This window comes from Physeter macrocephalus, chromosome 9 (assembly GCF_002837175.3).
Source record: "Physeter macrocephalus isolate SW-GA chromosome 9, ASM283717v5, whole genome shotgun sequence".
In the NCBI taxonomy this organism is placed as follows: domain Eukaryota; kingdom Metazoa; phylum Chordata; class Mammalia; order Artiodactyla; family Physeteridae; genus Physeter; species Physeter macrocephalus.
Genome location: NC_041222.1, coordinates 3,350,512 through 3,367,466, shown reverse-complemented (window position 1 = coordinate 3,367,466; position 16,955 = coordinate 3,350,512). Strand labels below are relative to the sequence as shown.

The window sequence follows — 16,955 nt, the reverse complement described above, 5'->3', positions numbered from 1 at the left end:
TACGTGAAGTCATATAACACTGCTTCAGGCTCTAAACTGTCAAATGTTGTAACTGCTTGAAAATGGATCAGAAAGGTTTCTTTTTCAGAGTCTCACTGAAAAAGTAAGAGACCCTAAAGAGAGATCATTTGACTTAAAACACTGGTAACAATAACCATTTCTCTTTGCCACTGCTTCCACAAAGACACAGTATTTAAAACTATATCCAGTGCAATGGTTAAGACGCCGCGCTCCCGATGCAGGGGGCCTGGGTCCGATCCCTGGTCAGGGAACTAAATCCCACATGCACGCCACAACTAAGAGTTCGCATGCCGCAACTAAGGAGCCCGCCTGCCGCAACTAAGACCTGGTGCAACAAACCAACCAAATAAATAAATAAATAAATATAAAAACTATGTTTAAAAAAATAAAATAAAACTGCCACCATGGATTCAGCTTACTCCATTAATATACTTGCCTCGTGTATTTTCCTAACTAGAACTGAATATTTACTGCACGTGGTGATTTCACAGAGGATGATCCTCTCCAGATCCTAAATGCCTGGGGTTAGCTACCATGCAGATGCTGGCTGTGCCCTTGTTTTACATTTACATGTTCACGGTGTGTCACGGTGTTTGTGTCAGATTCTTCTTCTCATGCTCTAAGATGAAGCTGTGGATGGATAATTTTTTAAAACTAAGCATCTATATTGTGCAACACTGAAATATGACCACCAGTCTTTCTGACGCATAGTATGGGGAAAAAGCGTATCATTCATTCACCTGTTCATCCATTTATTCAACAAACATTTAATGAGCACTTACTAAATATTAGACTATGTAAAGGACACCAAGGAGTACCAAACATGGTCCCATCCTATAGGAACAAAGTAAGAAAGGAGCCAGGATTATTAAATGAGATCAAGTTAAAGCCTGGAATTCCTCCTGGATAGTCTAAGACACACTAGCTGTGTTTTATTTTTCAAGTATTTTAGAACATATGGGGATTTCATTTTGATCATATTCAGTGATGCTCTTTGAAATCATACAGTTAAGCTTGATCATTGTGTTTAAGCGGATTTCCTGCCAGTTCTCATCTTCTCTCACTTAAGGACCGACTTTTTACTTGGGCAGTCTACTTCCAGAACAACAGCTCTTAGTTCAGTGAGCATTCACTGTGGGGCTCAAGGTGCCGGGACTCCCAAACTGTGTTCCCAAGACACATCAGTGTCCCTGGGAAGTGGACAGTGGAGGTTTCGTGCCAATATCGAACAAGGGTCATCTCTCAATAGGCAAAAAATGTTTTGATGAAATAGGAAAGAAGATTCGCAATTATATTTTCTCTTACGCATTTTAGAAATTAATGCATTTCTGAATTTTAAAACCTTGGTACCACCCCTCCCATTTGCCTGTAAGTGCTGGTGAGTAGTAACATGAATGAATAAATATCAAATAAATGCTGAAGGAAATAATTAAATGGGACTTCTTACAAATCCTTTATGCATTATTTGAGATAAAAGCTGAACTTTCATAGTTACTTCAAAAGACAGGAATAAACAGGCCAGAATCTCGTGCTTCCACTGGTTCCAGGTAGCCTGACACCTGCTGAACAACTATGGCCACCACCACTGTTCTAGAATGTGGCTGTCTCATCTCCTCCCCTACCTCCTTTACCTTCTTGTCATCCAGGAAAGGTCATCCTCATTTAGTTAAAATCTGCTATCAGCAAAAAGCTACATTATTGCTATTTTTCTCAATAGTCCTACAAGGTAGGCATTATTTCCATTTTACAGCTGAGAAAATTGAGACTCAGGTCATCTTCTGGCACATGACTGAGCCAGGATTAAAACTCAGGTGACTCCAAAGACCACTCTCTTTCCATCACACTCTGGAGCCTTCTTAGCCACTCAGAGCCACAGAGCTACAGTGCTGGTCCCTGGAGCCCTGGTGTTGGGAGCCCATCCCCTTAACCCTGCTTCAATCCCAGGACATGATCTTGACTTGGGATCAACACTGAAATGAGAAAAAATGGTAACCAGTAATTCACCAGCCCCTTCTCTAGTCCACCATAGACGCCTGTCCTGTGTCAATACATCTATTTAGCTGAGGCCTGTAGGTTTTGGCTATAATACCCTACCTACTTGCCTAAAACAAACTGGGAAATAAGAAAATCTTTCACCAACTTTTCCTACAGAACATTCATGGGTACCTATCCATGCTTCACAAACATACCACTGTCCACTTAAAAATAGCACGGGCTCTGTGTGGAAACAATTTGGTGGTTCCTCAAAAAGGTAAACATGAAATTACTATATTACCCAGCAATTCCACTCCTAAGTATATACCCCAAAGAATGGAAAACAGGGATTCAGATACTTGTACAGGAATATTCATAGTGGCATTATTCTTAATAGCCAAAAGGTGAAAACAATCCAGTGTCCATTAACAGATGAATGCATACACAAGTGTGGTATATACATACATATGGTGGAATATTATTCAGCTGAAAAAGGGGATGAAGTTCTGACACATGCTACAATGTGGACGAACCTTGAAAACATTATGCTAGCTGAAATAAGACAGACACAGAAGGACAAATATGATATAATTTCCTTCATATGAAACATCTAGAATAGGCAAATTCAGAGAGACAGAAAGTAGATTAGAGGTTACCAAGGGCTGGTGGAATGGGGGAATTGAGAGTTATTGCTTAATGATTCAGAGTTTCTGTTATTTTGAAAATACAGTGATTGGTGGTTGTACAACATTGTGAATGTAATGTCACTGAATTGTAACTTAACAATGGTTAAAATGGCAAATTTTATGTTATTTATGTTTTACCACAATTTAAAAAAAGAAAAAAAGCAAGGGCTCTGGAGACAGCCATGGATTTGACTCCCAGCTCGACCATTGCCAAGCTGTGTGAAGAATCTCAGAGCCAGCCCAGCGGCGTGCATATCAGCCCCTTCCAGGCTTCATCTAATTTCTCCTTTCCCTTGGTCACTTCCTCATCTCATCTTGTTGTACTGTACATATTGCTTTAAGGTTCCTCAAGCTTTTTCTCTTTTAGCACAAGATAGAGGCACAGACAAATTAGTAACATCCTTTATATATGTTCTGGGTATACTCTGCTTGCCTCTGTGGAGGGCAGGGAGCGCACACCACGAAGCATTCTTATTTCTTTCCATTTTGAGCTGCTCCTAGGCTGAGTCAACAGAAATCTGCTTCCTTACCATGTTGTGACAAGTTAGCACCCAAAGTCAGGCTCTTGCATGCAGACTTGTATTTCTTCTACTCAGAAGACATCGAAATAAAGCATATCAAAGCTTTATTCACAAAGATGTTTGGAGGAATATTAATGATAATCTCAAAAAACTGGGAACAATCTAAAGGTCCGACGTGAGAGAGTGTTTACAGAAATTAAGGTAGCTGTACTTGATAGACTATTCTGCAGCCATGTAAAAAAGCCTAGGACGTAATAATGTTAAATGGAGGAGAAAAAAACTTTTAACTTAGATTTGAAAGCAACTTTGTAAACACTTGACATAATGAAAAATAATAAGAATATACAAACTGTAGTTGAGGTAGTTGCATTAGTTCAGTGGAACTACAGTGACATTTTAATTTTTCTAGTTTGTACATATTTTTCTACTTCTGTTACACTAAAAACATATAAGTATAGTTTGCGGTTTTTTTTTTTTTTAACCATCAGATCAATGGTGTTACTCAACCAGGAGAGAGATATATATAGTATTTTTCTGACCTGCTCCAACATAAACCTGTCCATTCATGCTTGCAAGCCAGGCTATCAATCTGCTTTTATCTTAACTTCTCTCTCTTCAAGGGTTTTGGGTGGATAAATATGACTCAGCAGAATCATGTGACAAATCAGGGGCTATATGGTGGATGAGGCCAGTATACCCACAGCTGAATCTGGAAGCCGGGCCTCTTGGGAAGGACTAAGCAAGCAGCACTGGAGGAGCTGGCTGCTGCCTTCAGAGCCTCCTTCGCGGTACTGATGTTGACTGCCAGTTTACTGTCCCCACCTCGGCCATCGCTCCCTGAGGGCAGGGCTGGGCTCCATTCATCCTGGGGAAGCCCAGCCAGCACACTGGCCCAGAGAGAGCCACACGAGCTTGTTGAATAAACAACTCTCACAGTGCTACATCTATACTGGCCTTTCCACGGCTACTGGCACAGAACAGAATGCATCTTAAAGCACCAATTCCCATCAGTTTTGCTCTTTGATCTAATATTTACCAGGGACCTGCAATGGGCCAGACATGGGAAAAGCACCTTCACATGCACTGCCTTAAGATGATTCCACGTAGCCATGAGCTATGAAATAAGAAACTATGGACAGAAAAAAGGATGCAATTAAAGCACACAATTCTATTTTTGAAAGTTCTTTAAAACTGAGGGCACTGTGTCTTCCAAAGAGAGGGTGGCGGTTTAGTCTTATTCAGATTTCAAGATGATATAATTTTAAACAAAGGAGTGAGGTAAAGTAAGATGCTTTTTAAAATTCATTCGTTCTCCCTAGGAAGGAGAAAGGGGACTCGAGGCAAATTCAAGACCCACACTGCTATACACATCCTCCCGAAGTTGCAATCTTCTACCCAGCAGAGAAAGGATGCTTGGCCTAGCAATTAAAATCATTTGTCTTTTATCCCCTTCCTGCCAAAAAGGACCCCAGCCCTAACTAGTTAATCCCTAACACACACTGCTACTCCCAGAGTTGCCTGGCAACTGCTAGGAGGCGTGTCAGAGAGCAAGAAAGGCCTAAATAAATGAGCTGGAGCCTGGGCTGTCACTTGACACGGCTAAAGGGGGTTTTTCCAAATGGAGCTGCCTGGCTGCTTGTGGTTCTGTCATTTAAGTGGAGAACAAGTTGGCTTGGCTGATATTGTTAAATACCTTGGGCTTTGCACCTGATATTCTCTGAGTGATTGAAAATGGGTCACATGCCCTTGTGATTTGCCTACACTCTCCCCTCTGCCAGGCAGCACCAATCTCCGAAGCCTAAAGACGGGGCAGGAGCAATGTGTATGTACTGAACAGGGGTCAAGGGCCAAACCCGGCCCCACACACTTCTCTGTTCTTCCATTTCTTTCACCCATCCTTCCAACCACTGTTCCAAAATACATGCATTGATGCCTCTGCTATGCTATGACCCATGCCCGGCGCTGGAAATGCAGAGAAAGAGTTGTTAACGTGGAACACCAGGAAACCAGAACAAAGGCTGGCGAGAGGGTGGGGTGGAAGAAACCTGGGTTTTTGAGTCAGGCCGACCTGAGTCCGATTCCTGGCCTCTGCTACTTGCCAGGAAGTCAAGGCAACCTCAGCCCCTCTCCCCAGTCTGTAACGCAGACAGCAAGGGGCAGTCACGGGGAATTACTGAGACCACGGATGCAAAGCAACTCAGGGGTGAAGCCTGTTGGAGGCCGCCGAGCAGGTAGGAGACTCGGCTGTGGTTGGACACCCTGGCGTCTCACTTTCTGATCCTCGGGAGGAATAAGTCACTTGGCCCTGAAGAGAGACCCTACCGGGGAGCCCACAAAGGCCCTCTGGCTCTGGGACAGGCACATGGCAGAAGGCACGGATGGAGAAGAGTAGCCTGGCACCTGGCACGTGGCCGGGCCTCAGCAAGGGGCCACCTTCCTCTTCTCTTCCAGGCAGGGGAAAGAAAATAAAGCTTGAGACTCCCCAGCCAGCTGCATTTTAAATTTTTTCCAGTAGGAGAGAAAAAAAAAGGCCAAGGAGTTGAAAATCTCAAGCAAGCTCTGGGCCGCGGAGGAGCTGTGGCCCATCTCTGCTTCTTGGGCTGGGGTTGGCCCCTCTTGAGGGGTCCTGCGGGACCCGAGCAGAAAGGAGCACTGTCGAGTCTGTGATGTTTCATGGTTTAAAAAACCCAAACCCCGTGACTCTTCAGTGACCCAAGTCCCATGATGGCAGCCACTGGCCCAGGTGGGAAAAGCCCCCAGCTGCACTGTGCGGTGCGCCCCGTGGGCACCCTCTGTGCCCCGCACGCTCCTCCCAGCCTGCCCCTGCAGGCAGTCTTAGTCCTCAGCCACGGACTGTTCTCCATTGGCCCTGTCCCAGAGTCTCCCCTCAAGGCTACCAACCACTTCTGGCCACCAGCTTTCTCCTTTACTTTATGAACCGAAGTCCTTAAGGGTACTCGGGTCCTTTGACCCAGTAAAACCACGTTGGGGATGCCGCCAAGGGAAATAATTCAGACCATGGAATGAAGGTTTATATAAAGATGTTCACCACTGTGTGGTTTAAGATGGTGAAAGGTTACTGACAATCAAAAGGACCAGTGCTGGGATAACGTGGTGGGCCTCAGCACTGGTTTCAGATGGCAAGAACCTGATAAAAATCTCTGTGAGTAGGGCCCAGACATCTGCCTTTTTAAGAGCCCCACAGGTGATTCTGATCCACAGCCAGAGTTGAGACCCACTGGGGTCACCTGATGGGAGATTGCAGCCAATGTTTAAGAAGAGTTTTTATACGATATGAAAAAATGCTTACGATACACTAAAAGACAAAACTAAATAACAGGGAACTGGACTGCTTTGCCAGGAATATCTCAACTAACTAAAAGTAAAAAATCAAAACCCCAAACCGAAATGAAACAAAAACAACCCCAATCTTCCAACTTATCCCCCTTCCCCCTTATATATAGAAGAGATAACTAATAAGGACGTACTGTATAGCACAGGGAACTCTACACAATACTCTGTAATGGCCTACATGGGAAAAGAATCTAAAAAGAGTGGATATATGTATATGTATAACTGAGTCACTTTTCTGTACACCTGAAACTAACACAACATTATAAATCAACTATACCCCAATAAAAATTTTTAAAAAAAGATGAGGAAAACACGCTCAAAAACAAACAGACAAAACAAAACGAAACAAACCCCCCCCCAAACCCTAGAACCTTGGTAGAAACATGTTAACATGTTATCTCAACTCCAGATGGTAGGATTATGGGTATTTTCTCATTTCTAGGCCTGTTACTTTATTTTTTAAAAGATTTAATTTAATTTTATTTTTGGCTGCGTTGGGTCTTCGTTGCTGCGCGCAGGCTTTCTCTAGTTGTGGCGAGCGGGGGCTACTCTTCGTTGCGGTGCATGGGCTTCTCACTGTGGTGGCTTCTCTTGTTGTGGAGCGCAGGCTCTAGGCGCATGGGCTTCAGTAGTTGTGGCACACGGGCTCAGAAGTTGTGGCTTGCGGGCTCTAGAGTGCAGGCTCAGTAGTTGTTAGCTGCTCTGTGGCATGTGGGATCTTCCCGGACCGGGGCTCGAACCCGTGTCCCCTGCATTGCAGGCGGATTCTTATCCACTGCGCCACCAGGGAAGTCCCTAGTCCTGTTACTTTAAACCTTTTTTTTTTTTTTTTAAACCAAGAGCAGGGGTTTTTTTGTTCTGTTTTTTTTTAAAATAATCAGAGAACCAACTAAAGACAAGTGGCCCCATGAAAGACACCCTATCCCCTCAGCACTGTGCTGCCTGTCACCCAAGCAGGCTCACCCAGTCACTGTTCCCCATGCACCACCCCCACCATGTGGCCTGACTCTAAAACTCCTGACCCCTTCTTGAGCTCACATGCACTCTGCAGTCATTATTTTAATCTCACAAACAATCTGGCATTGGAAGTATTGTTATTCCATTTTTTAGCTGAGGAAAATTGGCTATAATTAAATCTATGGTTTAAAAACCATCTAGATAACATGGTGAGGCTTGGTCAGAAACTTTCAGGCCCTCTGGCTTCCCTCTTGGCCTTACAGAAAAAAGCCATTCTAGTACAGGTAAATCAGACCAAAGCACGACAAGTCTGCCTTATTTCATTGATTCTAAGACACAAATTTCTTCACATTTTAACAACTCTAAAACCTGGATGTCTTAAAATTGATGGCATCCTTCAATTATAATTGGCAGCACCCTTTCTTAATGATACATGCCATAGTGGTACATCTTATGATGGAATGACAGCTAAAATTCAATGAAATGTACCATGTTTACAACCAAACTCATCAGCCTATCCTCAAAATGTTACTTTTAATGGCTATATAATATTCTATCACATGGATATACTTTAATTTACTTAACCAGTTGTTTATCATTATGGACACTTAGTCCATTCCATGTTTTTACCATTATAAATCTGCTACTGGGGACACCTTTACATCAAGCTTTCCCTTTTTCTACTATGGGCATCATTATTCTCTTCCTGATCCAAATCTTGGGAGACATTTTGACATTTCTTGCCCCTCATCTCCCAAATTTTTTCTATTTCTAGACTCATCTAGTCATTTCTTCTTCGTGGTACCTTTTCCTGGTGTAACCACTGGAGGGCTTTCTTCTGAGTTCCCCAACCATCCCCTGGTCTCTGCTTCCAGTTTCCTTTTCAGTCCAGCACTGGATTACTGGTCAAACATGACTTCAGTCACATCTCATCTCTGCTCACGCTCCTAGCCTACCATCCACAGCTCTGTCAAATCTGGCTCCAACCTTTCCTGAAGGTTGGAGCCACCCAAACCCATGACTCCAGACAAAGGGGCCATGAAGGGTCCTGCCTCCAAGCCTTTGCTCACTCAGATAACTCCATGCCCACCACGGGAAGGGATGCTGCTGTCTTTCTTTTTCCAAGTTTCACCTTTCCTATGAGAGGTTTTATGGCTCACTTGCTCCTTATAACCATCTGGAAATGCAGAATGATAGGTATGCTTATTCTCATTTCACAGTGAAGAAAGTGAAATTTAGAGAGATTAAGTGCCCAAGTACAGAGCCAGGCTTTAAACTCCAGGACTTCCATTTTTAAATCCGATGCCTTTGAGAGCAAAGTGCAAGTACAACCATAAACTTCTCTGGAGGAGCAACTTTTGCCCAGATCATATACCCAGCAATATGTACCAGACTCAACAGCCTCTGGATTCTAGACGTATACATGACAACAATGATGTCATTGTAAGAGTGGAAATACTTCATGTCTATCAGTTCCCAGCAGCCTAAGGAAAGGACTGGGCCAGTTGTCCCATTCTCACTTTAAAGACGGGAAGAAGACAGAATTTTCCTTGAATTATACCAGCTCTCAAAACAGCACTGAACCTGACTGGTTTGGATGGGCCCAGGGTCAGGACAAAGAATCAGAGCCATCTGTCTTGGAGACAAGCAGGACGTGAGAAACTTGCTTTAAGCTGAAGGGCTTTTTAGGACCTAAGGGAAGTATTTCTTAGGAAGCAAAGAGAGTGCATCCCTTCTATTATGTGACCATGACATTGCCTGAAGCTGAGGCAGCCTAGCGAGTCAGGCCCAAGTGTTGGATGGAAGACAAGGAACAAGGTGGCATTAGGCTGCTGCTCCCTGAGCGCCCACTGCCCAGCCACTTCACAGAGCATGCGCCCCGGGTGAAGGGAAAACAAGGTGCTTGCTATCACTCTGTGCTTCACTTCCACACGCAATGGACTCATAATAGTGAAAAAGTACTTAGCAAGGTATAGCTGTGGCTTATGAAGAAGCATGGTCAAGATTCACTGTCAGAGTTTGCACATGAAATGCACTGCCTGATATCTACTCATCTTCTGTCATTTAATCTAATAAAATGCTATGGGTTAAAACAAAAGCAAACATCCTGACCTATAGGCAGTGCGACCTGGGCTGGTCCCTCACAGCCACTCTGACTAGGCTGGGTGTGGCTGCCATCTCTGCCTGTTTAGGATGAAGGGAGCTCCGTGCTCCCTAGAGAAAAGGGCTGTCAGCAAGGTCCCCTCCAATATCCTCTCCTATGCAGCGACCCAGGTCCCTGGGCCAATTTCTCCATTTTCCTTGGCCAAGAGGCTACGAGGAGGCGGATATCCGATGAAAGCTTCTCACTGAAGCTGGGAGAGCTGGTAGCGTCTTCGGTTTTAGGGATGACCTGGTGTCTTCATATCCGCACTATAACTAATCACCTCACGGATGAGGCAACAGAGGCTCAGAAAGGTTGAAGGGCCATGGAGGCAGAAGACATTATTCCCCAGTCCTCAGTATACTTTGTAGTCAATACATCAAGACCACTCTGGGAACCTCTAAGAAGTGAGCCCCCTGGATGCCTTGCTTTCTCAAGTGTGGAGTAGAGGTCCCCGTGCAGGAAAAGGGCGTTGAGGCACAGTGGGAAAGCACGGGCACTGGGCCGACCTACCTGGCCCCTCCACTGGTCAGCAAGTCATTGCTTCTGTGAGCCTTGGTTTCCCCATTTGTCAAGTGGAGATGATCACTGCTACCTCACAGGCTTACTGGGACTCCTCAGTGACAGCAGGTGTGTGTGCAGTGCTGAGCACTGTGACCCGCAGAGGGTGCTACTGACCAGGGAGGGGAGGGGCCCTAACATCCACAGGAGCAGAGAGTGCTTCACACAGGGCAGCTTGGCTTCCCTGTGCTAAGAGGTAGCGCGAGGGGAGGACACTCCCCCAGCCCTCCAACACACACACACACACACACACACACACACACACACACACACACACACAAAACCTCTTTTGGTGAATTCAACAACCAGATGAATAGCAGGTTTCCCGTGGCCCTGACCAAACATGGATTCGTGACATGCCAAGAAGCTACTCACCGGCTCTATTTTCAGAGCGTTTCGGTAGCTGCCGAAGAAAGCGGCCTGGGCCTTGAGGAAGGCTCTGGCCACACCATCCCCAGTTGTTGTGGAGACCTTCTTTAGCCGGTTCTTCAGTGAAGAGATCTGGTGACACAAAGGAGACAGAGGCTGAGGGCAGGGTCGGAGGAGGATGGCTGGCTACGCCCAACACACAAAGAGCTCTAGAAAACCCCCGGGATGGGGATGGATTTGACACATCAACTGCTAGGAGAACAAACACACATTCAGTATTGGGGCAGGTTTTTGAAATTTAAATAAATCTTGCTCCTATTAGGGAGTATCTAATAAAAACAAAAACAAAACCACTTTCTAAGAAGTTTCAATGTGCCAGGCTAATTGCTTTCACATAAATTTTCTTACTTAATTCTTTCAACAATCCTGTAGGAAAGGGATTGTGCTCCCATCTTACAAGGGTGAAACAGTCTCAGAGAGGTTATATTACATGCCTAGTAACAAACCCAAGAAGTGACCAAGTTGGAATATTAACTGAAGTCTTATAATCTGAGCCCAAACTACACAAATTTTTTTAGTTCCAATTCCATTTCCTCTTCAGATTACTTACAAATATTAGAAATAAAAGGCTTATTTATAACAGATTATAATATATATTATCATATACCTCATACTCTAAATATGTTTATTAAATGTACTATAAATTATATATTTATTAAATATATATAAAGTATATATAATATGTATATTATTATAAACCTCATATTCTAAAGGAATAGTCATTATATAGACTTACAGAAACACACTTATATAGCTTATAGATATGCACCCAACAGATTAAAACAAAATAGACAAGAAAGTCATGGCAAAGCAAAAAGGGAAACGAGAAGTTGTGAGATTCTTTGGGTCCAAAGCAGTTGCACACATGAACACAAAATTTCCTGAAAGTGAGAATGAAAAGAGATTTTTCCCTACGAGTCCTCAAGGTAGGAAAGATTGTGTGACATGACGGTTGTTGCCCTCAACATCAGAGACAACATTAAGCTTCCTGGTCTGTTTCCAATATGCCATCCATCTCAGGAAGCCATACTGCACAACTTCTGGGCACACCACTCACACTATGTTCCATGTGAAAAGTGTCCCTGGAATTGTGCAACTTGGTAGCCTTGAGTCAATGGTGATACAATGGTGAGCAAAACCAGACACGGGTCCTCCCCTCATTAAACTTATATTCTCGTGAAGAAAATACCAATACATATGACATTGCTACCATAACAAGCCTGTGATAGAGCTCACCAAGGAGGTCAAGGAAGGCTTCCCGGAGAGAAACAGGCTTAGACTGAGATCTGAAGGATGAGCTGAAGTAGTTAACTTGCAAAGAGGGGAAGGAACAGTGTACCAAACATGGGGATCAGCATTTGCAAAGACACTGGAGTGAGAAGGAGTTCAGAGACTAGGGAGAACTGTGGCTTCAGTGGAGAGAATGGAGAATATGGCTTAAAATGAGGATAGAGGGAAAGGCAGGGGTCAAGAGCTGTGAATACATTAAGAAATTTTTTCCTTCGTTTTGAGATAAAGGTAGAGCTAATGACAGTTTTTAAGCATGTAGGTGACATATGAAGAGCACATTTCAGGAATCTGCATGGGGCTTAGATATTGGACTACCTAACGGCCTGACATTATTTAAGGATAAAATTTAGGGTAAAATTGAAAGACGAAATAGGAAATTAGACGCAGGTGGTCCATGAATCATCTACAAATTTTTAATATGAATGAGTAATGATCATTTTTCTGGGTATAGGCTGTATAGCTATCCTCAGGTTCCTAAAGGTGCCTGTGAACCTAAAAATATTAAGAATCTGGGATGGATTAAATACAGCCTTGAAATGCTCCATGGACATCATATCTTATTATCAAGCTTCTGATAAGGGGTTTGTAATAGCTTATTAAGATATATTTTACATATCATAAAATTCATTCATTTAAAATATATAATTCAGTAGTTTTAGTATAGTGACAATGTTGTAGAACTATCACTATAATCTAATTCCGGAACAATTTCCTCATTCCAAAAAGAAAACCCATCTTATTGGCAGGTACTTCTCACTCCCCACTAATCCTGCTCCCCTCCTCCCTCACCCCAGTCCTAGGTAACCACTGATCCACTTTCTGTCTCTATGAATTTGCCTATTCTGGACATTTCTTACAAATGGAATCATACAATAGGTGGTCTTTCTTTTGTGACTGGCTTCTTTCACTTAGCAGACTGCTCATTAGAAACATGTTTCATCCACACTGTAGCACTTATTAGTACTTCCTTCTTTTTCACAGTTGAATGATATTTCATCGTATGGAAAGACCACATTTTATCTCTTCATCAGCTGATGGTCATCTGGGTTGTTTCTTTTTGGCTATTATTATTAACGCGGCTAAAAACATTCATGTATAAGCTTTTATGTGGAGACAGCAGAGATTCTGAGGCAAGAAACCGAATGGCAAAAATCCTCTGTTGCCAGATCTTTTAAGATAAAAATAATCCGTATTTACTGAGCGCAGGGGAAGAAATCCTGTGCTGCTGCTCAAGGGGCGTGCCACATGCCTGGACAATCTAGTCAGTGAAGGTGGGATGATCCACTTCTCGGCTAAGTCAGAAGGCACGGGAACATGCGTTGAAGGGGCAGCCACCCCATCTCCACTCAGAGGTGGGCCAAGGAAAACAATTTTCCTCTGGAAGCAGCTTGGAGTCTGTCATGACACCTGGGTGGAAATATTCGGTTTACCGTGACCCCCTCCCCCGTCCCCCCGATTCTGGCACACATGCGCCCCAGCACCACAGTGGTGAGAGCCCAGGAGAAGCAGCGCGGGCCATTCAGTGCCCCAGCAGTCTGTCACGGACCTCCAACTTGAAATAGCAATGTGAAAAAGAAATATGCTTTATTAAAATGCTAAAAATATTGCCCACTTCCCACCCTCCAAATAATAAAAGTCCTGCCTTTCCCGGGGACGAGGGTGACATTTCCATCCTTTGAAACGGTACAAGCCGGTGTCTCCCTTTTGTCTCCTCAAAGCCCTTGGGCCACCTGTGCCGCAGATTATTCCTCACTTAACCTTCCCTGGCCTTTTGCTTTCGTTCGGGAGGTGTTTAATTACCTTGGACTCACAAGGCTGCACTTCAGGTGAGTCTCTCCTAATGGCCTCATTACCATTTTACACAACGGGAGTCGTTGCAGATTGTAACTAAGCAAACAGGAGTGTGTGCCCTCCCTCCTGCCGCCCCAGCCGCTCTGAGACCAGCCAAGTGGTCCTGGGCTCTTGGTGCCCCTGGGACCGACCACTCAGGCCAAGACTGCTGAAGACCTCTCCTCACCCTACAACAAGGAGAAGCTTTTGTCAGCACTTCAAACTTTGAAACTTCAAGTATATGCACAACTGATAACTGGTGATAGCATACTGTCCTTTAAATAAAAGTGAGGAAAGAAAATCTAAGGCTTAAATAACCCACAGTCATACATCTAAAACCCAACTTGCTCTGAGTGCTCCTGGGGGTGCTGGTCAAATCATTAACATCAGGGATCATCAGGCATAATTTGGGTGGACAGAAAAGCCAGGGAGGGTGGCTTCCTCCTTTAATGAGGTATCAGGAGGGAGATAGAAAACAAAGGGAAGAGAGTACAAACTTGAACTTGTCAGCATCTTAACTTCCCTCCTCCTCCTCTTTTCCCATCTTGGATACCGCAGCATCTTCCAGCCAGTCTCCTAGGCTAGATTCAGATGTTAAGATTCCATTCTTCTCCTTCCCTACCCACAACACATTCTCCACATCTTACCACCCTACTGCCAATATATCCTGAATCTCTCAGTGCCCATGACCTTGGCCCTGCGCTGCTCAGCTCTACCCATCTTCTCTGGCCCAGATCAGTGGAGTAGTTTCCCAGATCAGATGGGCTCTCTGTCTTTAGTTTTCCTTCAATGCCATCTACCCATAGCTGTCCCAGTATTCTTGGAAATATATGAATCTGATCTCTATCAAAATCCTTCAATGCCCCCACCCTTGGCCATCACCACCTGCAGGAAAACATCCCAACTCCTCCGAGTAGTCTGTGACGTTTTCCTCAGCTGGCCTCGCTTCCCTTGGCCCCCCTTAATGGGTGTTTGACTGATACTGAATTGCTATCTAGAAGCATATACTACCCTCCAGCCCAAACACATGCTGACAACTCAGATGGAGTTGTCCCTTGTCCCTTTCTGTCCTACTTGTGAACATATATTTACCCTTTGAAAGACCATCCAAGTGTCCATGAGTAGGGGCCTATTAAGTAAATTATACCACATCCTTGAAATACTGCATAGCTGCTAAAAAAAAAAAAAAAAAAAAAAAAAAAAGTGGCAGTACTCTTGTGAACTAACATGAAAAGATGTCCACAAACTACACCCAAATGGGGAGAAAACACAAGTTACAGAGCAATATATATAACATGAATCATTAAAAAATATATATGTATAAAAATCATTTATATATATGGATGTTTATGTAGTAAGAATCTAAAATGCCACGTATCAAACTTTAACCATGTAGGGATGCTTTCACTTTCCATTTTATGCACTTGATTGTTTTGATTACGCTTTATAAAAAAGCATGTTACTTTTATAATAAAGAATTTAAATGAGGTATTTTTCTTTAATAGTCAAATTAAACATTGCCTTGGGTTAAGGGAAAGAGGGAATCCAAATGTCCCCTCCTTTGTGAAGCATTCCCTGACCACTAAGACAGGCTTAATGATGGCCTGCCTGGGCCCCTTTGGACTGCGAGTTACCAGTGAATTGTAGTGTCTACTACCTTTCCTGCTAGACTGTGAGTTCCTAGAAGGGCCAGCAGTAGTCCAGCAGTACTTGGCCCAGTGTCATCATTCAGCACTTTTTGCTAAATAAAAGAACAGATGAGCGAGTGTTCTGACATCTTAAAAGGCATTTGCAATGGCCGAGCCTCCGTGCTTGGAGGAAAGTCTAGGCTCACACTCTTCAGTGAATGATCATTGGAAGAAATGGTCTCAGTTGGGAAGGATTGGGGGAGAAACTGATACTCATCCATTTCCCTTTTGCAGAGGGTCATCACTAAGATGCAACCAAAATTGCAAGGAAAATGAAGCTCTGGTGGCTGAATGAATTAAAGTGGACAACGGGGCCAGTCTTACACAACACTGCACGTGCCACACGTCCAGTAACATATGCAGCGTTCCCCGCCCCGTCCCGCACCCTCTTCCTGTTTGCCCTGGTCACTGCAGGCTCTACCTCTGGGTTCTCCTGGCTTCACTTGCTCCTCTAGCCCCGCGCACTCCTCAGGCAGTAGAGTGTAGAGCTTGAGTCACAAGAGCCAAGTCTAAGATTAGAAATCAGTCTTCCTGACTTTCTTAACCTTTCTGAGCTTCGGCTTCCTTTGCTGTAAAATGAGGTATTTGTCACATACATACATTGTGAGGATTAAAATATAATGGATGTAAATGGAGAACAGACATAACAAACTGCCTGGCTTTGTGTTTTGTTTAATTAGTACCTGGACTACTGCACCAGTCTTTCAACTGGTGGCCCTTCTCCTGTTTTCTTCCTGGTCTAATCCATCCTTTGTACTTTGAATTATCTTTCTAAAACAAGAGGTTGAATCATGTCACTTTCTTCTTCTAAAATTTTCAGTGACTCCATGGTGCTAACATATAAAGTCCAAGTTCCTCAGCACAATCTTCAAGGCCTTCTATGGGTTTGGCTCCAGCTCTGTTTCCAACTTTATCTTCTACTCAATCTCAGAGGCCTCAAAACTATCCCTAAGCCTGGGATACTCTTTATCTCATTCTCTAACAGAACTCTTCTATTAAACAATTTTTAAAAAGCCGCTGACTTTCTGCGATGCCCTGTCAGAACAAACAGCTCTTTCTCGGGGCACATTAGTCTGTTACTTTGGTTGATGCCTAATCTTTGCAGGCCCCATGCTGGAGATGTGCTGGGAACAGAGCTGGATGTGATCAGGGCCCAGCTCCCGAGGGCTTGCAGTCAAGCTCCCCTAGACCAGCCACAAGTTAGCTTATTACTACTTCAAAAGGGGCTCTCCCATTGTATTCATAATCATATTTAGCTTTTCTTGTATAACCAGCAGCTTACATATCTTCCTTCCCGCTACGATGAAGATAACCCTTGCAATTTATACCACTCAACAAGTATAAGATTATTTCTTCATCACTTGGTTGCAATTTGTAGGGGGAGAGGAGAATAAGGACGGCACGCTATTCACCTAGTCATCTCTGAGACACTCCTATCCACCTCTTGCCATCAGTGCTGGCACCTTAAGATCTTTCAGCAGCTTCCCTGTTGCTCTGAGGA

General features: G+C 43.9%; 1 protein-coding gene across 9 annotated transcripts in view; it reads right to left on the bottom strand.

Moving 5' to 3' along the window:
- DENND1A (DENN domain containing 1A) overlaps window positions 1–16,955 on the bottom strand; it is a 547,848-nt gene that overhangs the window by 136,435 nt on the left and 394,458 nt on the right. For 8 of the 9 annotated variants that reach the window (XM_028493529.2, XM_028493534.2, XM_028493531.2 and 5 more), the window contains one exon: window positions 10,593–10,718. The exons of the other annotated variant lie outside the window; for it this stretch is intronic. In XM_028493529.2, the coding sequence (XP_028349330.1) occupies window positions 10,593–10,718 (126 nt within the window). The remainder of the gene's footprint in view (window positions 1–10,592; window positions 10,719–16,955) is intronic. 9 annotated transcript variants of the gene reach the window in all.